At 29.5% G+C, this 22302-nt stretch overlaps 3 protein-coding genes across 3 annotated transcripts; 1 reads left to right on the forward strand and 2 right to left on the reverse strand.

Annotated features, from left to right (window-relative positions):
• Positions 1-478: 478 nt before the first annotated feature.
• On the forward strand, positions 479-3549 carry LOC123300637. The gene is made up of 2 exons (XM_044883235.1): positions 479-594; positions 3139-3549. Exons 1-2 carry the CDS (start codon positions 550-552, stop codon positions 3508-3510), a joined length of 417 nt encoding a protein of 138 aa, XP_044739170.1. The 5' UTR covers positions 479-549; the 3' UTR covers positions 3511-3549.
• A 3134-nt stretch (positions 3550-6683) lies between these two features.
• On the reverse strand, positions 6684-10418 carry LOC123301293. Its single transcript, XM_044884028.1, has 2 exons — positions 10166-10418; positions 6684-7413 (listed from the first exon to the last, which is right to left on the reverse strand). Exons 1-2 carry the CDS (start codon positions 10183-10185, stop codon positions 6684-6686), a joined length of 750 nt encoding a protein of 249 aa, XP_044739963.1. The 5' UTR covers positions 10186-10418.
• LOC123301294 lies at positions 10196-14680 on the reverse strand. The gene is made up of 4 exons (XM_044884030.1): positions 14631-14680; positions 13542-13571; positions 10352-10600; positions 10196-10285 (listed from the first exon to the last, which is right to left on the reverse strand). The coding sequence occupies exons 1-4, from the start codon at positions 14631-14633 to the stop codon at positions 10196-10198; spliced, it is 372 nt and encodes a 123-aa protein (XP_044739965.1). The 5' UTR covers positions 14634-14680.
• Between the last annotated feature and the right edge of the window lie 7622 nt (positions 14681-22302).

Consider the following 22302-nt stretch of genomic DNA (forward strand, 5'->3'; position numbering starts at 1 on the left):
ATCAGTTTTTAAAAATTCAATCTCATAAAATGCATTCGCGTCGCTATTGAAAATTTTCTTATTATTAAACAAATTGAAAAAATAACAAATTATTACAATGAATGTGAAAAATAGCCTGAATAGAAATAAATTCAAGCTTTGCATTTCGTACTTTATCAGATCAACAATTTAAGCAGACAACTTGCGTACATACGTTTTTTACTCATTCCTCTTAGGCCATTTTATCTGGCGTAATAATTATGGATTAATTATATAGAAACATAGAAAATTTACTGGTAATAACAGAAAAAAACTTAAATTGATTGTTTTATAAATAATATAATTATAATTAATCATTTTAATGAATTTGCTATATAAATAATAAGATTTTTATATATAAACAACAATCAATTTCATTTTTTTTCTGTTATTACCAACACGAAATATTATTTATCTTTTATAAATAAGTGTTTCTTATGCCATTATTGAATAGTTATCTTGGAGACCTCTTTCCAGCTAGTATTAGGTACTATTAGGTATTTATAGTTTTTATCATAATATCGGTTGAAGATGAAGTATTTAATAGTAATTTTTGCTTTGATCTCATTTTCAAATGTAAGTATTTTTCTTTATATTATTTAAAATTAGTACGTTGGCCAAGTGATTTTATCTTAATTTTCCCATACGAGCCGCAAGCTACTAGTTAAAATTCATATGCCCGAATAATTGTATTGAAATCGCGTATTCCTTTTATTTTTTTTATTATTTAAAATTTATTGATTAATTATTGAGGTTTGTTAAATAGCTATATAAGGAATTTATGTTGTATAAATTAAGCGAAAGGGATTTTCAACAAATTTTGTAAACATAAAATTGGAGGGAATAAGGGATCGGACTTGCATTGATTATAATTATATGTTTTTAAAGATAAAAATATATGACAAATTTCATTAATTTTATAGAAAAGTTAAAGCAAGTTTAAAGAATACATGCACTTTATGCTCATAAAATCTTTTTGGAAAAAATTAATCAAATAACAATTGGGGCGGCTAAACGCAAAGCGGTCGATATTTCCGGTTCTGCTTATCGGAGGGAGGTCAACCCAGACTTAAAATTTGCCTCATTTTTTATCTTTCATTTACAGCATGTTTAATCTTGATACGACTTTTTTGAGCCAAGATATTCAATTTAATTATTAGTGGTTTATTTTTTGAGCGATGGGGCGGGGGCTAAAAATAAAATTCTTTTCGCAAGACCTTATCCAGTTCTTACTAATATTTATGCTTATTCAGAGTGGGAAGTTAAAAAAATCCAACAGACAGTCGCAAATATCTTATAAAAAATTAGTTACTATGATTAAACAATCGCAAGATACGTGAGATATAATAACAAAAATAAAAAACTGTGTATTCTATGAACAAAACACAGTATACCACCTTTTTTGAGCAGAAAAAAAATCAGAAAACAAATTCTTAATTTTGGACCCATTTGTTTATAAAAATTTAACGGTCAAAGATAAATGGTCGCAACTAGTTCCAAACGTCGTATTTTGTTAAAACCTTAATTTTTCGGTAGTTTATGTGTTTTCTTTTGATTAAATGCAATAATGAAATATTTTTAAATCATATTTCCTCCGAAAGTTGACGATTTTATTAATGAGGATCAACTTTCTAATTTAAAGTGTTATTCTATCTCTTACCTTTAGAATCTAAATTGGCTTTTAAAGCAATCCAAAGAACTAGGCTGCAACTTTTGTTTAAGTTATTTGTTGTTCAGTTAACTGAAAAAGAAGCTATTAGCCATTATATATTAAAATGGCCCATTCTGCATGTATTTAGAAAACCCGCTGTTCTTTACTACAGTGTCCGCCTGAGTATCTATGAAAACTTTAAAAATATGGTTAATTGACAGGTCCGCTGGAGCATTATAAACAATTTAACTTATAATCATTTACTCTGCCCTAAGAACATTTCATATTGCTTATTTTTGTTGGTAAAGTCTCTTATTGTCCTCTTTAAAATGAGACGATAGAGAAATCACTAGCTCCATTCGAAGAGAAGAAACGAGCGAAAGAATAGGCGCAACGTATGCAGGTGTCACGTTATGACCACTAAATTTCAACAACTTTTAACCGAATAGACTAGCAAAACCAAAAATATATTACAAAAGAAGGCCAGAAATATAAAAAAAAATTCACACCCTTCTGAAATTTGGTAGGATTTTTCAAAACACCATTATAAATGAAGTATAAAAATTCCTCATCCTTCCGATACGTGGAAAAACGGTAAGTTTTATCATAAAATTAGCTCAGCCGAAAATTGGAGATCAGATAATTAAATATAAAAATGTATCAATACTTTTTTTCCTAACAGCCATCTTTTCTGAGATATATCGATTCAAAAAGTTGAAAGAGTTGCAATTATCATAATTTGATAAGTACGCCACAACACGTACATCCATAAATCTGTTGGATGCGTAGTCCTGGTAGGACTTTCAAAACGACGCCAGCACTTGCAGTGGATAATTTTGGCATAAAGGTGGTCATTATGCCTAATTTTCAATCCATTATATGTAAATGTATAGTTAATACCCAGTTAAAGTTATTGAAATATAGGAATTAATCAAACTTGTTGCATTAGAAATTGTGAAAATAACTTAAATAAGATACGAAATTGTATAAATAATTTTTTTTATATGTCAATTCACATAATTACTGATTTGAATTTGTTAGAAAATACTATGAAATTTGCAATGTAAGCCATAGATAATCGTCATATGACTTTATATGTCCACTCATAAAGTCATATGACGATTACAACTCTTCCAACTTTTTGAATTGTTATATCTCTGAAATATTTGATATTTAATTATCTGATCTACAATTTTCGTCTGAACTAATTTTATGATTAAACTTACTGTTTCGCTGAAAATAATGAAAACCCGGTTTTTGTGACCTTTGACCCCGAATAAATTTTTCCCCACATCTCGGATCGATGAGTTTTGCAACCTTCGAATGTTTAAATTGACCGGATAAATATTTATTTCCTTTTTATAAACAATTGATGGACGCTATCACTCTTAGTCTTTAGATATTCCGTACAGTTTTGCATTTTATTTGTTCAAGATTTCAAATGACACAAATTTAAATATTATTTTTAGGCTGGATTTATAATTAATAAAAGTAAATCAAAATCTGATATGTCAAAAATACGTTATGGATGTTTGAAGTCAACAAATTATCCATTAGAGGATGCCCTTAAAGTGGAGAAGGGAGAACTGACTGGCAGTGATGAGGAAATGCATTACATGCTTTGCTATGCAGTCAAACTTGGTTTTGCCAATGAAAATGGTACATTTATTGAGAACGAATTTTTAAATCGTTTAACTGAAGATGTTAAAAAATTAGAAGTGAAGAAATTTTTAGATGAATGCAGTACTGTGTCTGACGAGACACCAGCAAAAACAATTTATTTGCAAGCTGCTTGTTTATTTGATAAAGGTGGGGAAAAATTGAAATCTGTAAATGAATAGTAATTATATATTAAATTATTTGTCAATAAAACAATTATATATCTATACTGAATGTTTTATATTATTTTATTGTCTTGAATTTAGACCTTACAGAAATATTCTGGTTTATTATACAGGGTATAACCAAAAAAATTTAATAACAAAAAAATGTTGAATAGAGGTTTCAAAATTTCTAGCGTTTTTCGATCTGACCTTCATATTCAACGAGAAATAAAAACCTCCATTTACTATTAGATTATTTTTCGATTTAGTTTTCAAAGTATAAAAGTAAATATTTACAGACAAATTTTCGTTCAAAGCTCTAAAAGTTAATATCTGATTTTTTTTCGAAATAATAAATTTCTTTCCGGACAAACAGTATAGTCCAGAATACGAGCAACTTGCTTTGAAATCATTACTAATCGACTAATTTTCTTTTATCAGCTTCATTTTATTGAGACCCTCAACTTTTGCTACGCGTTAATTAGTAAAACATGGTAACTAACAGAATGATTTGATGGTAATCCCGTCAGCACTCGAGCCAACTTTTCGGTAATCTTTAGACACGATAAATATTACGCGCGTTAAATATTCATTAATTTACTGAGAACGAATTTGAATCAGCGAATAATTTTGGAACAAAATCAAAATAATTATAACCATATCCATTAATTATACCTTAAATATTTATTGAAATAATTCTTTGCATATTAAAAATGAATGACGCTTACAATTAAATAATCTGTAATTACTCTTCGGAGCTTTATTAAAGGACGTTCAATGATCATTTAAGATTTTAAAACAATTTTTAAGCAGTGTTTTTCAGTTTTGAAAATGACGTTTTTGTAGTTTTTTCAAACATTAAACTGTTAATATCTTGAAAACGGTGAACTTTACGAAAGAATTACTAGGGGCTTTTTTGAGTTTAAGTGTCCCAAAATAACATAGCTTTACTTGGTTCAAAAAATTTACATTTAACTGTTTCTTTGTATGAGGGGGGGGGTTGTTACAAAATATTGGACCAATATGGCCTAGCTCAACTCCAGCCAGCGCCCGGTCTATAAGAATGGGAAATATTAAGTCATCGCTGTGAAAATATGTCCAAGTGGAAAAGTTTGAATTGTTTTTAAATCATTAACTCTGCTGCTACATTTAAAGTATTAAGGCGCTGCCTGAAATGATATGAAACATATTACAAGAAAATAAAATATATATTTATTCAAATTGGTAATTTAGAATAATAATTATACAGTATTTTAAATAAATAATTATAATAATTAATATACAAGCAAATAGAACGGCCTTGACGAAGGACGAGATAAGTGTCATAATGGTTCGGACAGTAGTGTTTATTGCCATGCATGCTTTGACACAAAGCGACTGAAAATTTTATCTTGGGATAAAAAAACCATCCACGATTTGCAAGCAAACCTATCTTGTTGGTTTTCAATGTAATAAATTCATCCTCCAGATTTAATATAGACAAAAAAACTACCCATTACCAAAGAAAAAAATCATTTTTTACTTGGTAGGCCTACGCAGTGTAGTTTTAATCTGTAGTTAGATATAAATATTCTCGTATAAATATAAACATACACGTAAAATATGTATTCCAGTAAAGTTTGTATGCTACAGGAGTTCATCCTCTAGTAAGAGTTGATTCTTCCTAGGTAAATCGACTGTTACTGGTCTTTTCAGTAAAAGTTGATTAAAGCCGAAAAGTGTTGAAATTTGATCAACATGCACTAGTCAGAGTTAACTATATATATAGGTAAAGTATATTCTCTCTCTGTCTTGAGGTTTTGCAGCTTATAAAAACAAATAAGAAATGCAAAACATTAATTAATAAGCATTTAATTTACTTAACTTTACTTCCTAAGAAAAGTGTGTTGAACCAAGCAGAAATGTAATGCAATATTCTTTTTATAATTATAATCGTGTTTGTCGAGCTTAGCGAAATCTTGCCCTATTTTAAACGGTAGGGAAAATTTTGTTTACTCCAATGAGCTGTTTTTTTTTGTATACTCCAAAAAACGCAAACGTAAGCATACTACAAAAAGTAATTTTTGTTGTTGTATTTATGTTGGGAATAGTTGAAAATATTTTTACTATCTATTTTTCAGGAATAATATTACGAGAATGCTTTTAACGACGTTTATTGTCATGGTCACCACATCGTTTTAACAAATTTAGAAGCATCTTATGTGAATCTGAAATTTTTTTAAATCCATGAGATTTTTTTAAGTCAAGGGACATACCTTATCAACATTACAAATTAAAAACTGATTCACAATAAAATAACCAACAGTTCATTTTTACTCTTAGATTCGGCAGAAATTAAATGAAAAATTGTTAACATAGTCAAGTCTCAAATTCTGTGATACCAAATAATTACATTCTAGCCGATAATGTTCTTGAGCTCGTCGTATAAGAGCTAAAAATCAATAGGAAAAACATATAGTATTCCTAAATAAACGAAATAAATACCCTTCCCGGAAAAGTAAAAATAGTCCCGGCAAAATCCGTCATAGAGCGTGCTATAGATATTGTTTAAACTAATTTTTTTGTAACAAATAAGTAATATTGACCGAATTGCTTCGGGAAATGTAATCTTATAAATGAGGTCAAAATAAATAAAAAATCTTCTTAGACATTTTTCTCTAAACCCTCCATTTTTCGAGTAAAAAATTCGTAAAATTTGAAAAAACGAAATTTTTACAATTTTCACCCCCCAAAAACTCGATAAAAAAATCAGATTATGTATAAAATTTTTATTTCAGGGTAAAGTTAACTCAACCAGGTCCCGCAAAATTTTTGGTTTTATTGAATTTTAAATGCTTGATTGTTAAGGCGATCAATATTACTTATTTGTTTAAAAAAAAAATTACTTTAAACAATATCCTACCAGGTTACCCACCGACAACCTGCACTTTCACGTTCAGGAGCAGATATTAAACGGAATCCTGCAAAACTTTACCGTGTGAAAATTAAGCATGTTCAATGACGAATTTTTCCAGTACTAATATTATTTTTAATGTACCCATATGTAGTCGATTATTATTACGTTAAAATAGTATCAAATAATTAGTTTAATACTTAATTGTGCAATCATACTTCGTGTCTTGGATATTTTTATCAACTTTTTGAATAACATCACACAAAACTTGAACTTCTTTTGCCACATGCCTGAATTGTTATCTTCGATTTTTTAACACAATACGAATAATTTTAGCTGTGCCTAGAGATGAAATTTTATTACTCTCATTAAAAAATCGATATTCATCATTAGTATTATCATCCATTTCATTAATTATGAATTCATTCGGGTTTTCGGTTGTATTTACTGTTATTTCAGTAGATGCATAGTTTTCAGTTGAAACTGTTATTGCTTCTGTAAACTTAGTGACAAGTTCAATGTGATTTTCAGTTCTATTTTTGGCAGTTACCGTTAGTTTTAAACTCTTTTTTTCCAGGATTCCTCCCGTTAAATTTATCAAGCTTTGTTGAATTTGTGTGTTTTCAAATACATATAACGTTGTTTCTTCAGGTTTAAGGTGTTTCATTGGTATTATGCTAGTTATTTCAGCTTTCCTGACATTTTTGATTGTATTATTTGAAGCAATATCTTCAAATTTATGGTCATTTATTTGTGAGTTTTCAATTGTATTGGGCGTGGTTTCTACATTATCCTTGTTTTCTAGTCTCTTGTTGTCAGGTATACCATTTGTAATATTTGACGTGATTCCTTCAGTTTTAATGATCTCCATTCTTCTGCGTTTACGTCTTGTTGTGTTGTTGTTTAAGTAAGATGTAAATGTGTCATTTTTTGTTTTGTCCGAATTAATTTTAATTTTACATTTTTTCGATTTTCTTGAACGTCTCTTTGGGTCGTTTGATGAAGTTTTCTCTACAACTTGACTCCTACTAAAAGATTCAAATTTATTTAAATTATGTCATTTGGATTTCAACATTTCTTTTATTGACGTTCGCTTGGTTATATTTAATTAAAGAAGTGAGAGTTCTAGTAAACCAATGTGGCACTGAACCACAGAGAGTGTATATACGAGTGCATATACATAGTCATCATACACTCTCTCTTGCTCGGAGCCACTTTAGAATAGAACTCTACATTAGATTTTGTAGCCTCCCTTAATAGTATGGTTTTAGTTACATTTTATTTAATTTATTCACAATTTTTTTTCCGAATTGTTTATTTCTTTTTAAAATTCAAGATAGTAACTTTAGTACTTTTAAATTTGTCAATCAAGTCGTGCTCTAATAATTCGTTGTGTATAATGAAAAACAAAGTACAAAATAAAATTCTACGCATTTATCCAAAGTCTTTTTATACCATGCATGTATGTAATATGCAAGGTATACTAAATTTAGTCCCAAGTTTGTAACGCTTAAAAATAGGTGTTCATAGAATCACCTAATTAGTCCATTTCCGGTTGTCCGTCCGTCCGTCCGTCTGTGGACACGATAAATCAAAAACGAAAAAAGAAGACGTAAAAAGTGAGGTCGAGTTCGTAAATGAGCATCATAGGTCAATGGGGTCTTGGGTCCGTAGGATCCATCATGTAAACCGTTAGAGATAAAACAAAAGTTTAAATGTAAAAAATGTTCCTTATCAAAAAATAAACAACTTTTACTTGAAACATTTTTTCGTAAACATCACTGTTTACCCGTGAGGGCGCCAATTTGGCGGAAATTTTATAGTATGTACCATACTTGAATATCAGTTATGTATGTGTGACATGCATGTATGTGTTATGTGATAAAGAAATCAACACTATGCATGGTATTTCAACAATTAATTCAGTCAATTGTTTGTTTTCACTTGTTATTATTATCTTATATATTATTAGTCTTGCAAATTTTTTTCTACCCTATCCTTATCTTCCTTATTAATTTATCAAATTCATCTTTCATTTTCAAGCTTATTATGTCTGGGTTTGACGAAAAATATACTCACGATCTAAAAATGTATCGCTTAGGATAAAACACGCAAGACAAATAATTTGAATGAAAAAATATAATAAATTTAATAAATAAATTTAAATAACAAGTTTGCCTACTAAACATGTTAGTTTTTACAGATGCTCTCCTAATACTCTAGACGTATAATACTCAAAACATTATTGGGCAAATATGTTAGTTTTTACAGATGTTCTCCTAATACTCTATACAAATAATTACTATTTTTAATACATGTTCTCCTAATATTAATTTAAGAACTTTTTTCACCACTTTTCTTCCAAATTTGTTGTTTGTTGTTTTAAGGCACGGGTACAGGGTAGCCTCGGTTTATGATAGCTACGGGAGCGCAATTCCTCACGGGTCGAACTAGTATGTTTGGTTTATTTACTAAAAAGAGAACTCTGTATGCAGTTATCAACCCTTACAACTATCATTTATTTATTAAAGGCAATTGTGAGAGGCTTTTCTTAGGAAATACAATTTTAGAATAACATTGCGTTAAAATATCTCAACAACGAAAAGGCCAATTATTTGTATTTTTTGTTTAACTCGGAACGAATACAGGCAGTTAGTTTTGTTTTTAGAATTACAAAACTTGAACAGAAATTACAATTACAAAATTACAAAACAATTACAAAAAAACGAACTTTAATTAAATTTTTCTAGAGTAAGAGACGGTCAAACGACTTTCACAAAAACATTTTTCGTAATTGTATTATAATATTTTTAATATGTATAAAAAAAGTTTAGATTTTTCTGAAACTATGCCTATACGAGACAATAACCTTAACAAGGGAACTTTTATTTTGTGGCAAATTTGTTCCCTAAACTATAACTTTTGGTACGTACCTGATTTTAGGTATTTTTAGGTTAAAATGTTTCAATAATTGAAATAATATATTTTTTACAGATTCTTATTTTTAATTAACAAAATGAACTTTCTCGTTTTAAGAGTTTTGGAGAAAAGCTAAAAAAACATTGTCCTCTTTTTACCCCTTAAAATTATCAGATTGGATTCGTACGAAATGATACTCAATAATCCAATAACCGACCTACTAAGCGAAAACCTACTGTCTCTATATGCAGTTTAGAAGAAAAGCTACTAAGAGCTTTTCTCCGAAAGTAGAAAGCATAGAATGTTGCCAGTTGATTAGTGAGTTCGGGTTGTTTGCCTCTAGGTTTTTTTTTGACAATCCCATTTGATAATAGATATTTATGGGACCCATCGAGATATAAATGTTAACGAAAAAATATCTCTCTTTTCAAAAAATATATAATATACAGGATATCTTTTTTAAGTTGACATAAGCTTGAAACTCGAAAAATAACTTTTATCGATAAAAATGCTTCCAGGGAAAAATTTTGGGTGTGTAGACGCACATCTTACGCAGACATTTTGAACCAAGTTTTCAAGCTCAATGAAAAGTTCACTTTACTCCGTAACTGATAATCGATAGATGACTTTCAATTAGAAAGTTGTTATTGATTAAAAAAGTAACGCAAACCGTAAAGTTTAGGCAAAAACGGACTTAAAAGTTTTACTCCAAATAGTTTTTTCGTATAAAATGATATAATTGCTCTAAGCATAATATATATAATATTTATATTTATTTCAATAATCAGTTTCAAATTACGTTATGCCTAAACATCCCGTAACTTAAAAAAGCACCTATATATATTTGCGAAATTTACTTACTTTACTTCTGTACTATTCATTCCTGTTTTCTCAGCATTCACGAATCTTCGACCAAGCTGGTGATAATGTAGTTACTTTTGTTTCATAGCTCTCTAAAGGTTTTGTTGACGAAGAGAGGTTCTTTGTTATAATTATTGTTTTACTTATTCCTGTTTTTATACCATTTAAATATCCAAGAGCGGGTACAGTTGTTTCATCAGGTTCTTTGTTTGCTGTATATGTTATTGATGATTCGAGTTCTAATATAGTTCTTGTGTTTATCGCACTTGTAATTGTATCATTTGAAGACCCCCAACTCTTAGGTGTTGTTATGATTAGTTTTTCTGAAATTGTTCTATTTTCGCTTAAACGTTTGAAATGAGCACTCTCATTACAGCCATAGCATTTTTCTGTATCGTTATTATTTGTTCTTTTATGCATAGCTATCGACTCAGACTAAAAATAAAAATAGATAGATCATTAGATCAAAAGTAAACTAAAATGACCTCATTTGAATAAAATTATAGTCAAGTTAATGTGTCGAAAAATTTATAAAGCAGTGTATGGTATTTATAAAATTCATATCCAACCAAAAAGCATTTATCAAATTCATAATTTAAAATTTTTTGCTTTTTTAATTGATGAAGTTTGTGGTTAATGGACAAAAATATGAAGTTAAACTAAAACTAAACTAAACAAATATCATCCGGTGCCCCGTGACTCGATGAACATAGGCTAGGAGAATATTCTTTGGACAATTTTAAGTCTAAAGTGCCTTATATACTTTTGTCCAAAACCAAATAGTCAAGGAATTATGTGCACTATTAAATTTAATCAAAAAAGACATTGTTGAGTAAATTAGTTTAATGTTTTATTAAATGAATTTTTGTAATTGTAATTGAAATTTTGGTGCAAAATATCTCCCCGCTGCATCACAACACTTTATTGCTCTTTATTCATTTGGTTAAAAAAATGGGGTTATCTGGAAAGTTTTCTGAGATTTTGGAAAATGGATGATTTTATAGGTTTTGAGGCTCTTTTCGAATTTCCACTTTGTCACCTCGCATCTTTGCCATTCGCTCCCTATTAGAAAAATGGTGTAGAAAAGCCATTTTTTAACTATATCTTCCTTCCGAGTCATACATATGAAATTAAACGAGAGAAAATTTACTACAATTTATGTCGTTAGCTTTTTTTTTTCTTAAATTCAAAAGTTACGGCGTACGAGTTCCGCAAAGTGTTGTTTAACTCGTGGTTATGCTGAATAACACATTTACATACTAAATTATGGTATAGTGAGTGTAACACACTATTATTCATCAACGCTAGCATATATGTTTCTTATATTTACGAAATATATACTATGAGTTCTAGGTATCAAGGGTACTAGAATTCTAACCTTGGTAGGTATAAGGGAATGGGTCGTGTTTATGTTGGGCTCCCCTCTCTTCCTTGTAGGAAACATCGGCCGACAGAACGCAATGGAATATTAAGTCTAAGTCATTTTGGATTTAGTGGATTTTCTTAGACGCATGGCTTCTAATAAAGAAAATTGTTTTATTTGCGATAATCTAATAACTAATGGAGAAGTAGCTGAAGTAGGACAATAATTAATTAGTGATCAGGGTAGATTCGTAAGTCGAATGCAAAACGAATAGACAATAAGTGCAAACTTTCGGAGGGTCTGACATCTATAATGGTTCATGAAGTATGACGAAAACGATATAATAATGAGAAGTTGATCGCTGCATCATTGCGGAGAGGAAGCGATATTCCCATTCCTCAACTAAATTTGCGATCCACGCATCAAATATTCTCATTTAAAGAACACTGTTTTTTGAGTGCTGATGAATAAACAGGCGAGTTTATAGCAAAACAAAAACAGACACGCTTTTGTGTCGTAATGTTGTGTACAGTGTACGTAAGTTATAGATGAAAAATACTGTTTCAGAATTTGCTAAAACTCTTCATGATGATTGAGGTCGAGAGATTGTTGAGCGTCTCGAGCATGTTCCTGATTTGGTTGCAGCCGATTAACAAACTGCAAACTGAGCCGATTTTGAAGAACATTGCCTTCTTCAGTTTTTTCGGGTACGGAACCTTAAATTCGCACTGGAAACATACCTTAGAACTCTATTTATGAAATTACCTTTCAAACGAAATAAAAAAAATCAAAATCGGTTCATCCGTTTAGGCGCTACTATGCCACAGATGGACAGACAGACACACACACATAGCGATCAAACTTATAACACCCCTTTTTTGGTTCGGTTGTTAAAAGATATAGCCAGTCAGAATATTTCTGTAACAGACAGTGTCAGTCGCCGATTAAAGAGTGCGCCTTGTCCTTCTATATTAACGACGCGCTCAGTAAATTTTAAAACATACATTATTACAATTAAATATTAAATGCATTCATATACTAATATTCATAATTCACATTTCAAAAAAATTAAAAAAAAAAGTCATTAATTTAGAAGGACAAGGCCAATCTTTAATCGGCAACTAACACTCTCTGTTACAGAAATATACTGACTGAAAATCTACTGCTTGCTAATTAATTTTCAGGTTTTAGAAAGTAGCTGCAAAGTAAAATTTTTGTTTAAAACTTAAAGCCACCTCCGCGCAAAACACTGAAACCGACTGACGCGACGACAGGCTATTTTTCTACTTCACCTATATAACGTAAGTATTACAAAATCATCGGTTTCTGATTTTGTCGCAGACCTCTTAGACTAATACACTTAAACAACTAAAAGATATACATTCGAATGTTGATATTCTTTTCTTAAAGAGGGCTTTGTGTGTTTATTTTGGGTTGCTATGAAACTTGTTTTATTATTCAACAAGTGAAATCTACAAAATTTAAAAAAACTCCGACAAATTTTTCAGGTACGGAAATCTAAACTCGCATTTGAAACATATCTAAGAACACTATCCATTAAATTGCATTTTTCCTTAAAGTCTTTTTTTTTTTATTAATTTTAGTTTACTCGGGTACGGAACCTTAAATTCGCACTTGAAACACTCAAATAGTTAAGAACACTCTTCATTAAATTTCCTTCAAACAAAAAACAAAAAAAATGGGTTCTTCCGTTTAGGCGATACGATGCCACAGACCAACAGGCAAACAGACACACAGACAGAAACTCACACATAGCGGTCAAACTTATAAAACTCCTTTTTTAGTTCGGGAGTTAAAGAGAGTAGTAGATTCATATAGATTAAAAAATGAATATAGATGCTGCAAACAAAATTTTGATATCGGTATTCATAACCACCTTAAGTAAGGCAACATAAGGCTAATTGGGACTAGTAAACCGTACGAGATCTTCTATAAAACGCTTGGCCTTATATTCATTTCGATACATATGTGACAAAATTCTTTTGATCATACAATGCTGTCACTTCCCAATATCAATATAACCTAGAAGAAAATCAGTTTTTTAAATAAATTTTTAAGTGTGAAATAAAAATGGAAAGATCTTATTAAGGAGATACTAAAGAGTGGTTTTATCATTAAGAAAATTTTTTTTTTTTTTTTATTAAAAACTTTCTTTTAAATTTTTATAAGACACACAGACAAAAAAAAAGCTTTAAATGTGCCTAATTACTTTTAAAGACTAGTATAGCATTCAAACAAATTGACGGCAATTAACAATCAACTCTCTTTCAATCTGGTGTAAACCGTCATCTTCAAGAAGATCTGAATAGAAGCAGGAAGGTAATTAGTACCGGCCAGTTTGCTTGAATATTACACTAGTATTTAAAATTAACTTTGCACACTTAATATGAATTTTTTCGTGGCTGTAAACTTGAATAAAATATTGAATAATCATAAACAATCTGACGGCTTGGATAGAAATATTTAGAAATCGACTGTATTTCAGTTATTATTTAACATACCTGTATTTATTATTTACAGATATATTATTTAGTTTAAAACATGCAATTAAAATAGAGTTAAAAAAAATTTGTAGGACCTTTACTAATAGTCTTTGTTTATGCATATGGTAGGAAATGAATATATCAATACATTGAGACATATAAAAATGACCGAAGATAAATATACAGGGAAAGAAATGATCAATAATAAGGGGATAGATATTACAGTGATACATGTGTCTGGAAATGAAGAGAAAGTTTACAAATCTTGTCGAATTCCTGCAAAATCCGTTGGATTTAGTGTTCTTTAAAAATGTCTTATAATTATATATACATATATAAATTCACTTTTAGGCTATATACATATGCAGGTGGTTATTAAAATCATTTGAAATATTCGTTGCTGGAAGATGCCTTAGTCAATTTAGACTATACAATAATTCAAAAAGAGACGACGTATACAGCAAATATGGGTCAGATTTAAAAAAGCTGTGAACTGATTTATAACGAATTCTCAACATACGAGTTATATTCACACTAGACTAGTTTTTTTTAATTTAGTACCCCTTTTAAATCATATAAAATATTAGGTGAAACTTACCATCAAAATAAGAAATGTAATAATTATAAGAATTGTTTTTAATGGAGACAACAATGTCATTATATCAAGAGCTGAGGATCACTTCAAATTTTATTTTTCATTTCCACTTCTAAATAACTTAGTGGCATTTGCAAATAATATCCTCTTTTTCTTTTGAATTTATTTACTTTTTGATAATAATATCGTTATTATTCATAAATAATTTAATTACTAAATTTGAAACTACTAGGTACTAAATCAATCATATGTTATGCGTGGTAGATTTTAAAGTTTATGATTCATAAAAATTTCAACATATTCTATTAATTATTCTTACAGAATAGTTTACTTACTTGTTAATTGAATTGGGGCCCGCACTTTTAACCCATATTTAAAAAGTAGCGGAGACGTGGTAAATTGAAAATTCACTCTGATTAATCATTACTTAAACAGGCGTCGAAAAGTATTGAGTAATGATTCGAAAAGCAAAAATAAAATTCTGACAAATCGTTATGTTTTATGGTAGAAGGCACTTTCGATTTTAATGTTTTACTTGATATATCACACCCTGACTGTTTTCGATTAAAATCATAAAATCGAAGCTTTGCAACCATATCCTATTCATCGTGTATTAGTTTAGGAACCAATACTCCATTCCATTAACCTTTCTTCCACAACACTCCTGGAATGCATACAACTGAACTGTTTGAAATAATAAATTTAAAAATAAAAATCTCGTAGTAGTTAATATAGCGACTTAAACAGTCGGGGACCATTATTGGGAAGATTTGAGTCGATCAAGAATGTAATGAGCTGAGAATGTTAAAGTCGTTATGTAAACTATTAGACTTGTTTTTTTCTTTTAAATTTTTATTTAACACAGTCAGGTTTTTTGATTTCTTAAATTAATTTTTTTATTTCATACTGGTTAGTAAGGATTTTCAAATACCTTTTCAATGATACCCGACATAACATACAATTTTATATTTCCAATTAAATTTAAACGCATAGGCTAGGTTATATTAACTGTTAACGAAGGTCACACTTAGGCCATAGGCCCATTGTGATACCATATATAAATTATTTGAAGAGGCTGAGTACACCTCTTTCGTGCATATACCTTGCACCACACCAGCCCATCACAACTATTAATTAAATTAATTTTTTGTTGTGACGGTGGGAATCAAACCCGATACTCTACGCATACCGAGTACGGACCTGGTTACGCTCCAACTTACTGAGCTACAAGGTTAAACATATAACTTATACAATCCGTGTTTGTATCATCTAGGGAGAACAATATCACTAGTATGACAGAATACATGCGTTAAGCAATGCATCTAAGTGAAAGGTATTATATAAATTTGTTGAGCATGTAGTTGTAAGATGCATGCACACAACGGAAGATCTGTCGTATCGTATCTGTAGTCTTACAACTACATGCTCAACACATGTATTTAATATCTCTCACTTAGATGCACTGCTTAACACATGTGTTCTCTCATACTAGTGATATTGGTATCCCTAGGTGGTACAAACACGATCTGTATATATATTTTTTTAATTTCCTTTATTTTGGTACCCTATTGGATAGTTTTGGTTATGTTTCTTTATTAACGCATTACTATTTCGCACTAAAAATCCGCCATTTTTTTTTTCAATCACCTATGTAAGACACTTGGGATTTTATAACGAAAACAACATTATAACTATACATCAACTGTAGAAATCCACCCAGCCGTTTGGAAGATACGAGGTTTTAAAGAAATTAACAAACAAATATACAAGATACGCGCGTGAAGCCTAACCACTAAGTTGAGTAAAAAGGACCAATTAAAAAACAAAAGTCCGATTGGATAAAATAACAACTGGAAAGAAGAAAATTACTACGTATGATTCTTAAAGAATAACATTAAATTAAAGGCTTTCAACCTGTTCTTTCCAAACATGAAAAAATAAAAGCCTTCCACGGCATTTTTATCCGAGTCTCAATAAATGGTTATTATGTTTTTCACGCGTATCTTGTTTGCATGTATATATATTTGTTTGTAAATTTCTTTATTACCTCGTATCTTCCAAACAGCTCCATGGATTTCAACATTTAAGGTTTCATTATATTTTTCTCAAAAACCTAAGTGTGCTAAGATAGGTGCTTGAAAAAATAAAACAAAATAGCGCTCTTTTGGAGCGAAATACTAGTACGATTATAAAAAGAAATTAATAAAACCTATCGAGTAGGGTATCCAAATAAAGTTTTAATATCCGTATATATTATAAATGTGAAAGTAAGGATGTTTGTTTGTTTGTTTGCGAATTGATTTGAAGAAAACTGTACAATAATATAGCTCATACATCAGAATAATAAATAAGCTTTAATTTATAAAGATATATTTAAAAACAATTTTTTTAATTAAATTTATTTTTTTGACATTTCATAAATCAGGGTCAAGTAGACAACTTATGGACATCTGTCAACCAAGGTTATCAGAATTACTTTTCACATTTATAAAAAATTGAAAACTGATTAATTATTTGACATTTCATGAAACATGAAAGATACAATTTATGGGCTTTTCCATTTCTATGTCGCCTTTAATGCAATAAAAAAAATTGCATAGTATTTTATTCACTTTTTAAAGATCTTGCCAGTTATTTATGGGCAAAAACGCGGGTACAAGCGTTATTATAGTAGTATATATAATAAGAAGGGTTTTTTAGTGCTAGGACACTAAAAAGTCTAAAATGAAATAAATAATAAAAAAAGAAAAAATAAAAAATCCGGCTGCGTAAATAAAATCTAAAAAGAAAGAAACAAGTTCAGAAGCTTACATAGGGACTTTACCAGCCGGGGCTCATTAAAATCTAATCCAACTTAAATCTGTTGAAGTCGCTAAGTAAAATTCTGAATTTGTTTTTTCTTTTCAAGTTTTATTTACGCAGGAGGATTTTTAATTTTTTTAAATTATTTATTTTATTAAAATCATTTTGTAGCAATATGATCACAAGTTTTAAAACCGAAACAATAAATATGCATTACAAGAAAATAATATGGTTCATTAATTATATATCTAATCAAATACAATAATAGTATCAATCAACAATTTTTATTTTCAATCTAAAAATCAATTATTAATTGAAATAGTTTTTCTACTAAAATAATAACAATGTGATTTTAATATCATAAAAATATTTTTTCTTAATAAATATGTAAAATAATATTTTATGAAATTCAATTTGTTCAAAACCTATTCAGTTTTATTTAAAAATGCATTGTATGTGTTTTCAATTAAAATTATACATAATTTTAATTGTGGTAAGTTGTATATTAATTTATATAAATAATGATGAAATACTATAATTAGTAAACGATATGTAATATGGCAGCCGTTGGCATAACAACCGTTAAATTAACAAAGTGGGAAACAATCCGTGGTAAAAGTGGCATCAAGACTCATACCAATAATTCTACAATAAAGTAAATGATTATATTTATTGATAGACTATGGATAAAGTATTACCGAATGGATTTGAATGAAACTGTGGAATGATATAGCTCAAACATCAGACTAACACATGGGCTATAATTTATAAAGATATTAAAAATAAATAAAAAATAAACAAATTAAATTTAGTCTATGATATTTCACTACGCTATGTGTGAGCCTCATTTTAAACCATAAAAAAAGATTTCTATAAATACAAGATATAATTCATAGTCACCTGGTCTGATACACTCAATTAATCAAGACTATAGAGACAAGCGGCAAATCTCTTGTAAAACTAAAATGACTGAAAATCACTGCAAATGTGAATGCGATGTAACATGTTTGTACTTTTTGTAAGCCTGTAATCTAAAGGGGTCAATTGGTAAAAAAAAAAACAAATTAGTGCGAGTGGGCTATCCATTGCTATAAATAAATTAATTTGTTAACTATCAAACATTTGTTTTTTATATTAAAAATGCATTCTAATGGTAAAACGGGCAAAATAAGACACTTTTTACTCTTGTGATTTTTTCGAAAAAATCAATAAATGGCTAAAAATAAACTTATTTATCTGGGCGAGTTTTGACAAAGATAAAATTAATGACAAAATTAAAAATGCAAATATATTCATGAAAATCGGTATATATGGGTATAAAAAAATTCTAAGCAACTTTTTCTTATAATTTTTTTTCGATATCTCCAACGGATTAATTAGGTGATTTTATGAACACCTATACCAATTTTTTTTTTGTAGCATCAATATTTTTAGGCGTTACAAACTTGGGACTAAACTTATAATACTATGTATATTTCATATCGTTGTGTGCGTAGTCATGGTAGGGATAATAAAATCGATGCCAGCGCTTTAAGTGAAAAATTTTGGAGATAAAGTGGGCTGTTATGACTAATTTGCAATTATTTACATGTTAATGATATAGAAACTGTCAAATTAAAATGATTGAAAAACACTAATTAATTAAACTTAATGCATTAAAAATTGTGAAAATAAGAAATCAAATTGTACAAATATTATTTTTCAAATGTTAATTATCGTAATTATTTATTTAAATTTGTGAAACAAGAATATTAAATTTTAAATGTAAGTTTTCAATGCAATCCACACAATTATATATGCATCCATTAATTCTATAATTAAAGTAGTGTATCGTTGTCATGGAAACGAAATTCACGCTCGGAGCGAATACATGGTATAAAAATACAAAATAATCAAGAACCTGACGGCGTAAAATAAAATCTGAAAAGAAACAAGTGCAGTAGCTTATATAGCAACTTTTACAGTCGGGATCCATTATTGGAAAGATTTGAGTTGGTCTATATTTTAATGGGCCCCTACTCGCTTTATAAACTACTGCATCTGTTTTTCTTTTTCCAGATTTTATTTAACGAATTTTTCATTTTTTTAAATTATTTATTTTATTTTAGACTTTTACTGTCCCAGCACTAAAAAAAACCTCTTATTGTACTATATTAAAACTTTTTAAACCAATTTATTATTCCTCATTAAATTTAAACATGTAACTTCGTCTTATATGCTGTTACATATTCATGTCAGCAAAAGTTTAGCAGGTTGGTATTTCATCTGGTTTCAAAAACCAATATTTATGCTTTCCTTTAAAATTTGGGTCATTTACAATTTTACGTAATAACTCTCTAGAATTACAAAAATTTAAATAAGTATTTGTTGCTGTCTTTCAATTTCAGATTAATTATTCGTCAATGTTTGATGTGAAGTGTAATAGCGACGATCATTCAATAAGAGATGTTCCCATGATTAACAATAACAATAAAAGTTTCAATTTGGATGCTGTGAATAAATCAACAGAAACTAATCGAATATTAAAAGACCTACATAGATACCCATCATTTGAGACAGTACAGAAATATTATACGGACGGCAGTGAAAATCAACGTGATAGTGAGTCGATATCCGTTCATATTTCGGAGATAGCTATGAGAAAAAATGGTAATCCTGAGTCACATAAAATGCCAAAATTCGAAATAGCGGTCTTAAATAAAGGCAGTATAGAGGAAGAAATTGAATTTCGCGAATATTCAGATTTAATTGTAATGAAATTTTCCCAATTAGAGCAAAAAGAAAAAACTGCTTCCAAGTTAAAATTAAAGAATTTAAGATCAGGTAAAGTTCATTCAAATATTGTAGAAAATATAACGGAATTTCCTGTATCATTAAAAACTGCAACAAATAAAATTATGGACGTTTCTGCAGATACTGTTGTGGCTGATTCCGTATTCATTGAAACTTTACCTCAAGTTGCCAATCGAAAAAAGCCTAAAAAAATTAAACTTCAAATGCAGAATATTAGCGCAGAAGTAAATACTACAAAATTTAAAACATCTACTACAATCTACCATCCGAAAAAACTACGAATCGAAACCATTGAAATTTCTATAAATGGCACGTCTAACAATGATGAATTTCTGCGAGAAGTCGCCAAAAAATTGAATTTCGGAAAAGATAAATATCTTTACGATGTCATTGCCACGCTTATGAATCATACAAACACTACAGAATCGCAGATTGTAAATGGACCTGATAAAAAATCAGCCCGAAAACATTTAACGGTTAGTAGGAATTCTGAAAAAAATGAATCATTTTATACTGCAATTGAGGCGCTTTTTAGTGATATTATCTCCAAGACTTACCTACACAAAAGCCGCGAAGTGTCAAAAGATTGTACAGAATGGGGTAAGGAAAATAAAACCATTGTAAATGATATAAAGTCAACAAACTATACAAAAATAGCAAGACAAAAGACAGTAGATGTTGTGAATCCTGAAAAAATTAAGGCAGTTTATAATACGATTACATCGCTTATGAGTAATATTCATTTTGAAAATAATTCCGGTAATGGTGAGCAAAATTTAAGGCATGAAACTGTTAAGTCTAAAAACGGTACAAATTTAATACGAAGGCACAAAACAGATACAGTAAATCCTGAACAAATTAAAAAATTGTACCATGCACTTGAACTAGTTCTAAAGAATATTAATAACCAGAAGAAGTTAACCGAAAATACGAAGTGTATAAAAATTAAACAATTGCGGAGTCTGAAAAAATCATCTTCCAGTTCGTTGCACCAATTACCGAATGATTCACAAAAAGCTCGGCAAGCGTTAACAGGTAGTAGACCCTTTATCTATCAAAAAGACTATGGACATTATAAATTTGTAAAAAGTCCTACTGTACATCTAAGGCAAATAAACAACGATTCCTCAAACAATTCAGAATCAAAATCCTTAAATGAACAATTCATAAGTGGAAATGATTCTTCGAAAGTCGTTAGTAATATTTCTTACGAGTTAAACAATAGTAAAGAATTAGAAACATTGTATCAATCGCCTTCAAATGAATATAAGGTGACTGATCCAAACAAGGCTCATTTTTCCCTTACGAATGATACAGATCATTCAGAAAGTCAAGAATCGGAAATTTTAAATGAATCATCTGTACAAGGTTCTGGATCTCTTGTTGATTTACAAATTCATCACAAAGAATTAACGGGTAATCAGAGAGATCATGTAAAAAGTAAAGAATCAATAACTGTAAGTAAAACGCCTACTGAGAAAATTAAAGCTCTTAATTTTCTATCTAAGGGACATCCAGAGCTAACGCAATATGAAGGTCACATAAAAAATACAGAAACTGAAATTATTACTGGAGACAAAGCTAAGAAAAACTTACCAAATCAACAATTAAAGGATGGTAAAAACCATGTAAAAAATGAAGAAGCGGCAGTTGAGCGTGAAAAGTCTGTTATCCAAGTTGAGTCTATGGACGATGTATCAAAAAACCATAGAGAAGTTCAGGATAAAAACGAGCAAGCAAAATATACGGCTTCTGAGGTTCTCAAATCAGAATCTTTGGCAGAAGATTTTTCAAATGATCATCAAAATGAGTATGTAAAAAAACTCCATCAAGAAGTAAGGGATGAAAAGGATCAAGTAAAAGACACCGATTCTGCAGTTATAGAGATAGACTCTTTAGCAGAAAATCAGCAGAATGAGCAACAAAAGAACGATGTATCCCAAGGAAATCAAGAAGTGCGATATGAAAAGGATCAGGTAAAAGATACGGCTTCTGAGGTGGAAGAATCAGATTCTTTAGCAGAAGATCTTCTCAATAATTATGAAAAATTGACCGTAGTTGCAGGTCACAAGAAAAGTGA

This window comes from Chrysoperla carnea, chromosome 5, assembly GCF_905475395.1.
Source record: "Chrysoperla carnea chromosome 5, inChrCarn1.1, whole genome shotgun sequence".
NCBI lineage: Eukaryota > Metazoa > Arthropoda > Insecta > Neuroptera > Chrysopidae > Chrysoperla > Chrysoperla carnea.

What these genes read in the sequence shown, in the direction of transcription:
- LOC123300637 (XM_044883235.1), top strand. Translation starts at nt 550, where the DNA reads ATGAAGTATTTAATAGTAATTTTTGCTTTGATCTCATTTTCAAAT. An exon ending in CTTTGATCTCATTTTCAAAT is followed by an intron (nt 595 to 3,138) that starts GTAAGTATTTTT and finishes TATTATTTTTAG; the next exon opens with GCTGGATTTATAATTAATAA.
- LOC123301293 (XM_044884028.1), bottom strand. Translation starts at nt 10,185, where the DNA reads ATGAATAGTACAGAAGTAAA. An exon ending in ATGAATAGTACAGAAGTAAA is followed by an intron (nt 7,414 to 10,165) that starts GTAAGTAAATTT and finishes TGAATCTTTTAG; the next exon opens with TAGGAGTCAAGTTGTAGAGA.
- LOC123301294 (XM_044884030.1), bottom strand. An exon ending in TATTGGGAAGTGACAGCATT is followed by an intron (nt 10,601 to 13,541) that starts GTATGATCAAAA and finishes TTTTATTTTTAG; the next exon opens with TCTGAGTCGATAGCTATGCA. An exon ending in AAGAACCTGATGAAACAACT is followed by an intron (nt 10,286 to 10,351) that starts GTACCCGCTCTT and finishes ATTATAACAAAG; the next exon opens with AACCTCTCTTCGTCAACAAA.